At 44.8% G+C, this 8,284-nt stretch overlaps 1 protein-coding gene across 1 annotated transcript in view; it reads right to left on the reverse strand.

Annotated features, from left to right (window-relative positions):
• LOC107564466 (contactin-5-like) overlaps positions 1–8,284 on the reverse strand; it is a 163,629-nt gene that overhangs the window by 126,812 nt on the left and 28,533 nt on the right. Inside the window, exon 4 of the mRNA XM_016249554.1 lies at positions 5,400–5,495. Coding sequence (XP_016105040.1) covers positions 5,400–5,495 — 96 coding nt within the window. The remainder of the gene's footprint in view (positions 1–5,399; positions 5,496–8,284) is intronic.

Raw genomic sequence — 8,284 nt, forward strand, 5'->3', positions numbered from 1 at the left:
GGCGTATGCGGCAAACGCACATGTTAGCTTCTGCTCTTCAGCGAGCGCTTCTGTGTATGTGTGTATGTGTGTCTGTGTATGCAAAAAGCACTAAGTCAGTCAGGAATTACTCTGTATAGAATACGAGTTCAAAATACCTAAGTGTAAAACAAAATCTGTGGAGAGCGGACAGCGTTTCAAGTCGTGTGTTCCTCCCTGCCTACGCTATCTCTCGGGTGGGGACACACGCGATTTGTGCGTCGTCTATTTGGGAGCGGAGCATGCACGGCCAGCTCTCGAGGGGGCTGCCTGCCATGATTGTGAGCTTCTCCCGCTCCGTGTGCTCCTCTCCCGCCTGGATGTCTTCGATGAAAGCGGCCAGGTTCACGATCCTGCTGGGTCTGGCCCCGCTGTTGCTGAGGCACAGCGGCAGCTGTTATCGTAGGGATCGCAAGTAGATTTAGCGGAGGGATCCGAGACAGGCTCGTTCTTATCTCGGTCCCCACCTGCTAGATCCACGGCCCCCTCTCAGGGTTTGGAAGCCCGCCCCGTGGTTTCTTCCTCCCGGAGAGAGGGCCAGGCGCTTCATCTATCTTCCTCGGAGGAGGTTGATGTGATGAGCGTCGACACAGAGGAGACTGCGGACTCGTCACCGCAGTCCCTCGCGTATGAGGAGCTCGTGGAGGTTGTGACTCGTGCTGTAGCCAAACTGAACGTCGAATGGCCAGCCGAGAAAGAGGAAGCTGTGATCTAGCTTTAAGGAAGCGCTCGTCCAGCTTGCTCTTGGGACGAGCGTTTCCTTAAAGCTAGATCACAGCCTTCACAACGGGGCCTTCCATTTTCCCTTATCTCCATTCTGAAGTCATGGCGTAGTCGCAGAATTACGTCGGGCCACAGACCTGTCGCTTCGAGCCACCAAGGAAATGGCCAAAGCCATCGGCAGTTCTATGGCAGCACTGGTGGATACGGAGCGACACCTGTGGTTGAATCTGTCCGAACTACAAGACAAGGAAAGATTCATCCTCCTGGATGCCCCGCTATAGCCTTCTGGCCTCTTCGGTGGCGCATTCGATACTGTCGTTGAGAGGATTCAGGAGGCGAAGAAGCAAGCGGCGGCATTCCAGCGTTTCCTCCCTCGCCGCCCCCAGGTCTTTGGGACTGCTGAGCGGGAGCAGTCCCAGCCGTCTAGCTCCTCATACCACAGAAAGATCAGGGGGTGGGGCAGCACTCTCGGTCGGGGTCCTCTAAAAAGAAAATGGATCTGCGGACTGTTATTATTTCCAAGAGGACCTCGGCCAAGCGGTCCTGAAAATTCCACCTTCAGGACCCTGAGTGCAGCCCACCTTGGGGAGGAGAGGTACACACCTCAGTATACGGTGCCTGATCCTCCTCAGTGCCCTCAGGGAGCTTCACTGATACCCCTGCCACTCTCGGTTCAAGGCTCAGTGGGCTCCTGCAAGCAAATTTCCCAGCTGCTGCCCGGCGATGGTACGGCATGGGAAAGCTCGCCCCCTCAGATGAGGGCACTAGAGCAGTCAGGTCGGTTGTTCCTTGCCAGTCAACCGCTTGGGTCACTCACTGTTACTCACTGTCAAACAGTTTCAGAGACTGTTGGGTCTGATGGCAGCTGCGTCCAATTGATAACTTTTGGCCAGCTGTACATGAAACCCTTGCAGTGGTGGCTCAGAACCAAAGGGTTTTCCCTGAGGGGGAACCCACTTCGCACGATCAAGGTCATGCGGGATGCTTACGTGCCTTAGACATGTGGAAGAAACCTTTGTTCCTGTCAAGGCCCGTCGCTGGGGGCTCCTTGTCGTCGTGTGATGCTAACGACGGACGCCTCCCTCACGGGCTGAGGAGCGGTCATGAGCTCTGCCTGAGGTCTGTGGGAAGGCCATCATCTCATGTGGCACATCAACTGCCTGGAGTTGGCCGTGTTTCGAGCTCTAAAACGCTTCCTTCCAGACTTAAGAGGGCATCATGTGCTTGTCCGCACAGACAATCGGTGGTCTCCTACATCAACCGGCAGGGGGTCTGCGCTCGCGCCCCCTTTACAGGCTGGCACACCAAATCCTCCTGTGGGCTCAGGGAAAGTTCCCCTCACTAAGAGCAGTCTACATTCCTAAGCATATCAATCAGGGAGCAGACATCCTGTCGAGACAGGGGCTGAGGCCCGGGGAATGGAGGCTCCACTCAGAAGTGGTGGACCTCCTTTGGAGGGAATTTGGCCAGGCGGAAGTGGATCTATTTGCGTCGCAGAAAACGACACACTGTCCTCTCTTGTTCGCCCCCGCTTGGGCTGGATGCCATGGTACAGTAGTGGCCGAGGCTTCTTCTGTATGCATTTCCCCTGATCGCTCTGCTCCCGGGCGTTCAGTACGCCGGGACGGGGTCCATCTGCTGCTAGTAGCCCTGTTCTGGTCGGCAATGCTCCTTTTGAACCCATTGAAGATGTCTCTGACAAGCTACTCACGCTGAAGACAGTCTTCATCCTTGCTATATCCTCACTGAAGAGAATAGTGGACCTTCAGGCACTCGCAGTGTTGTGCCTGGAGTTCGCCCCGGGCATGGTTAAGGCGTTTCTTTACCCAAGACCCGTGATTGTCCCTAAGGTGCCCACCTCTTAACTGGGTCTCATAGTACTACAGGGCTTCTGTCCTCCCCCCTTCCAGGAAATACTCAATCTACATCCACAGAGCTGCCCAGTGACGTAAGGCAGATCAGTTATTTGTTTGCTTCGGTTCGCCTAAGAAAGGGGTTCCAGCGACCGATCAAACCATGAGTCGGTGGGTGGTTGAGACCATCACACTGGCCTACGAGTCCTCTGGCCTCCCATCACTGATGGGGGTCAGAGCGCACTCGACCCGGAGTATGGCGGTCTCCAAGGCCTTATCAGTGGGCGTGGCCCTCCAGGAAATTTGTTCTGCGGCAGGCTGGTCCTCTCCGCACACATTTATCCGGTTTTACAATCTGGACCTGGCACCAACCCCGGGGTTTCAAGTTCACTTGTCTTGATGTGCTCGCCAGACACACATCAGACAGAGACTTGCTCGTATGGGGCAGTGGGTATTCTCGTTCCCAAAGCATTCGACGCAGCTCGAGTTCCTGAAGGGGAATGTCTCAAGGTTACGTATGTAACCATGGTACTCAGGCACTCGCTTCCGCAGAAGCTAACATGTGCATTTGCCGGATGCACCTTTATGCTTCCTGGTTGCTCACGTCACCCCGCTCGTGACATCTTGCTTCTCTACTGGACTGATTTCACACATGCTTCAGTACGGGGTCTCGCCGGGGGCGTTCCCAAAGCGTTCGACGTAGCGTCTCGTTCCCTTCGGGAACCCATGGTTACATACGTAACCTCGAGATGTTTTCATAAGTGTCATGTTTGTGATTTATATTCATGTAAACTATAACTTCTGACCATTACATCAAAACAGACTTGTGATTTTATGACATCAATTACTGCTTTTTATTCAGAATCACAAGTATCTTAATGTTATTTGCGCATTTTAATTTAAATTTTATTACAAATAGTTCAATGTTTACATTTTAAGCCTTTATCGGCCGATTCCTATAACGTTCCGATAATATCATGCATCCCTAGTTGAAAGGAGCTGTGCTGCTTAAAGGGGTCATATGATACTATTTTAAAGATCATTATTTTGTGTATTTGGTGTAATAGAATATGTTGTCATGCTTTAATGTGCAAAAAAACACATTATTTTTCAAATACTGAACATTATTGTAGGTCCTCTATGCCCCGCCTCTCTCAAACCCGTCATTTTCAGCAAAGCCCCCTCCTTTGACAAGCGCAGTCTGCTCTGATTTGCCAGCTGACCCAGTGCATTGTGACTGGCCGAACACCACAAGCACGCGTCGGAAATGTAATGCCCCCTTACCATAATCGCGAGCTTCAGCTTTCAAAGTAAATATCAAGACAGTTAATAATGTCGTTAGTTTTACCATCAGTTCAAGCCCGAAAGAGCAACAGAGTCGCGTGACAGACGCAGTGATGATGCAGTACACAAGCCGCGGTTAAGACAGCTGACGTGCTATGATTTCTGACAGGCAGTGCACTCTCCTGTGATGTGACCCTGTTCCCCTCACACACACACACATGACGCGTTACTCTGTGCTGCGCAAAACTCCACATTTGAACAGTCAATAGCAACTATTTAAACTAATAACAAAACATATTTACAGTCGCTGATTCAGAAGCGCCAGATTGTAATAGCAAAGTCGGAATTTACCTTTTTGTTTTTTTAGAAATAGCCTTTGTGCACAGCGAGCCTTGTACTCTTCTAGGTTAAAAAAAAACTGTCGTCCATAAAATGCGTTGCACAAATTCAAATATCTGGGTTGTGCTGTTCTGTTGTAAATAAATCTTAACCAATGATTCCTAATTGCATCTACTTCTGGAAGGCCAAATAAAGTGCTTTTGCACTGAAACACACTGTGTCTCCCTGAAATGGCTGCATCAATACTACTGCTGTTCCTGAAACCACGCCTTCTTTCTTTGCGTGCACATTTAGGTGGCATTATGCTAATATTTCCACATAGTGACGTAGACATGTGGGGGGCGTGTTAGAACGAGCCGTTTTAGGTAGGCGTGGTTGACTCTTAACTTTTATAAAGAATATCTCTTTGGATATGAGACTTTAGTCTTTGCAACTTTATAGATCTTCTTTATGCACTAAGAGCTTGTAACACTCCAAAGAGAAAGGAAAACTTGAAATTGCATCATATGAGCCCTTTAATATTTGTGTGGAAACCATGATACCTTTTTCAGGTTTCTTTGATAAATAGAATGTAAAAAAGAAAAGCATTTATTTGAAATATAAACGATTTGTAAACAATCTGTATAAATGCCTTTGCTTATAGCACTACCTTGTGGTTACTTGTCACAAATTTGGTACACAGCCTCTTGTCCAAAATTTGCAGACATATAAGCCTACCAAATCTCATCTTTATTAGTCATTCACAGTTGGAATGATTGGCTTCTGAATTTTGATTGTCTGTTGTCTATTTCTGTTGATTTGTCTAATTGATATTTCTAGGATAAGCACATGCACCAAAGAAAATGCAAGCCAGATTTCAACTCCTTCATTTAAACAGCTACAGAGCTGTGATGATTCGTTTTGGTTGTAGCACCACCTGCACTTGCATTTAAATGGGGCATGAAATGTGCCACTTTCATAGTATGGACCCTACAGTAAGTATGAAATGTGGCAGAGCAAATCTACTACTGGCATAGAAGATAAATCTATATGACTTGTAATATCCATCTTATAAGTTCTTTGAATATAAGATTCCTTTTCATATGCCGCCAGCATCCAAAACAAAATGCATGCTGGTGACCTTTATGCTGCTCTTTTCAACAGGGTATAGAGATGGAGACAGAACAGAAAGAGAGTACCCACCTGGCGAATGAGGAGGGGGGGCACACATTAGCACAACGCCCTGGCCTTCCCTCACCGAAACAGCTCCTCTCGCCCGACCGCTGAATGCCCCGAGATCTGCAAATACACACATGCAAGCGTGGACTTAGCCAGTGACAGAGTGACACACGGTGGCACAGAGGCAGCTGTTAACCTGCAGATTAAGGGTCAGAGATTGCATGAAAATCGGATAAGCGCTCGCGGCTTGGCTAGATTTAGTATCTGTCACCTGAGGTTTGACCTCCGCGTGAGCTTTCACTTTAACCTGCTCCACACCCCAAACCTGCCTCTTAAATCTCACGTCCTGTTTCCCTCCGGACACGACGGCCAAGTGGTAATTAAAACAGGTAACCTTGCTCGAAGCCTTCAATCTTGTGAGTACTTTTAAAATACCGACGAGATGTGGAAAATCATTTTAGTTCACAAAAAGCTGAGAATTGTGGGAAATCATTACAATTTCAAGCCATGTCTGAGGAGAGACGTCAGGTGGTATTTTTAAAATGTAATTTGAGTTAGAACGTAGAGGTGAAGGTTTCCACGTGCAGCGGCACTCTGGAAATCACACAGCGCAGGGATGGTTTCATCAGGCTGCAGGAGTCTCACAACTGAGTCGACAGGTGGAGCTACTACAGTTAATCTGTTGAAACAAATTGCATTTGCATAAATTACCATAATTTATCTGCAAACTCTCTGCAAAAAACCATGCCATTGTCTGACTGCCCCTTGAAGTGAGTAAAGGTGAGGGGGTGTATTGTTACCACCGTTTTGCAAAGAAATGATAGATTTTGACGTTAAGAACAACATTATAATTTTTCATGGTTGCTCTTTCATTTAAGTACCCAGCTAACAAAAAAAAATTGTGCTGAGAAGGTTTTGTTAATGTGCCTATTAATTTATGAACAAACAGTGTTGGGGAAGCTACTCTGAAACTGTAGCTTGACCAACTACAAGCTACTCATAAATTAATGTAGTTAAGCTACATTCAAGCTACCCTTCTGAAAAAGTAGCTAGCTACACTACAAGTTACTGTCAAGAAGAAGCTAGCTACATTGATACTTTCAATTTTTTATTCTTCTTTTTTTTTTTTTTACAATTAACATTACAAATAACTAAATAATTATTAATGAATAATTATAATGCAGTTATAAGTAAAATATAATGAAGTTACAAGTAAAATATTTGGGGTTTAAAACAACATACTGTAATGCAATCATGATTTCAAAGACTAGGGTGAATTCAGGTTGATTGGGACACTTTTCCAAGCCATTTCAATGACAAAAAGTTTCCCAATCATTTGATTTTGTAAACTATTCGATACACACAATAATAAAATACTGTATAGTTAAATAGTTATTTTAGTTATATTGCTACAAACGTAACTCCAATGTAAGAACAAAATGTATGCAACTTAAACTGGATAAGGAAGAGTCACAAAATAAGCAGGTTAAACTCACAGCACATGCTGTATTTACTGACTGTGAATGGAGACGTCAATTGTCAGCTGCGTGTGTGAACACTGCGCTTTGCGTGAATCCCGCCGCAACCATCCTTTGCCAAATGATAAACACACTACTATATCACGATTTTATTTTCTGTTTGATTAGTGTTCATTACAAAACTGTCGGGGGACAGATTATATTATGACCGTTCATCATTGTAAAATAGACATTTGATCTAGAGTGCAATAAAGAAGAACAATTAATCAGTTTAAAAAGGCTATTATTCACCTCCTGTGTGTGCTTTAGGTCTTCGACGTAGACCGCATTTTAATATTTGTTTTGCATAAATTACAGTGGATTCATGTGAAATATCCACTCCTGTACATCCTTTGCAATATCATCAGACAATCTCTTGTAGGTGGAAAGACTGTAAAGCAGCGCGATGCGTGAGATCACAACAACAGATGTCGGTAATTAACAAATTTAGTTTGTGATCTAGTCCGAAGAAGATGCTGCACTGCTTCAATTCATTACAGGCTCGTGACTCGTGTAGCGAATTTAGCTCAACGACCGGAAATATAAATAATTAACCATCAGAACGCAAAACGGAATGTAGCGTTTAGTCGCGCTACACCGCTACTTGCTGGAAAAAGTAGCTAGCTGCAGGAAAAGCTACATTGTTTTAAAAGTAGCGTCGCTACTGTAAAGTTACTGAAACATGTAGTTAAGCTTGTAGCGTCGCTACTTGTAGCTAGCTACTCCCCAACACTGTGAACAAACAAAACAAAACCAAGACAAAAATCTAAAGATCTATGAACATTCTATTTTTTTTTAAGTTTTAAAACCCTTTAAACCTTATAATGTATGAATGTATGAACATTTTCTTCTTGGTTATGTGAACATTAGATAAAACATTAATGGAACTGTCCTTTTTATAATTGTTCCAGTATTATGGGAATGTTACTTTTTAATATTCTTTGACTGGCCTACACAAAACAAGACAAAACAATACAATACAAAACATAACACAAAACACAAAACATTACTGGAGTCTTTTCTCAGGAGCCACATCTCAAAGGCAGGAGATAAAGTCTCAATTTAATCTCAAAGCTGTAGCGTCTGGACTACTCCAACACACAATATATATTTTGTTAGCTAGCTTTCACAAATACTTTGTAACACCCCTTCTAGGAGAAAATATTGAGATATTAAAGATATCTCACTACTGATTTCTTTTCTATGTGAAAAATGTTGAAAGACCTCAAAATCACAAAGTCCATAATAATAAAGTCTGCCTTTTAGGGTACAGTTAGAGTGTCAACTATAACATATGTAAGCTTCAATGGAAACAACACATAATATTCATTTATATGCAAATAGCACACTGAAACAATTTAAAATTAGAAAAAATGGGGGGGGGGGGGGGGG

The sequence above is a fragment of the Sinocyclocheilus grahami genome, unplaced genomic scaffold (genome assembly GCF_001515645.1).
Source record: "Sinocyclocheilus grahami isolate Dianchi unplaced genomic scaffold, SAMN03320097.WGS_v1.1 scaffold937.1, whole genome shotgun sequence".
NCBI lineage: Eukaryota > Metazoa > Chordata > Actinopteri > Cypriniformes > Cyprinidae > Sinocyclocheilus > Sinocyclocheilus grahami.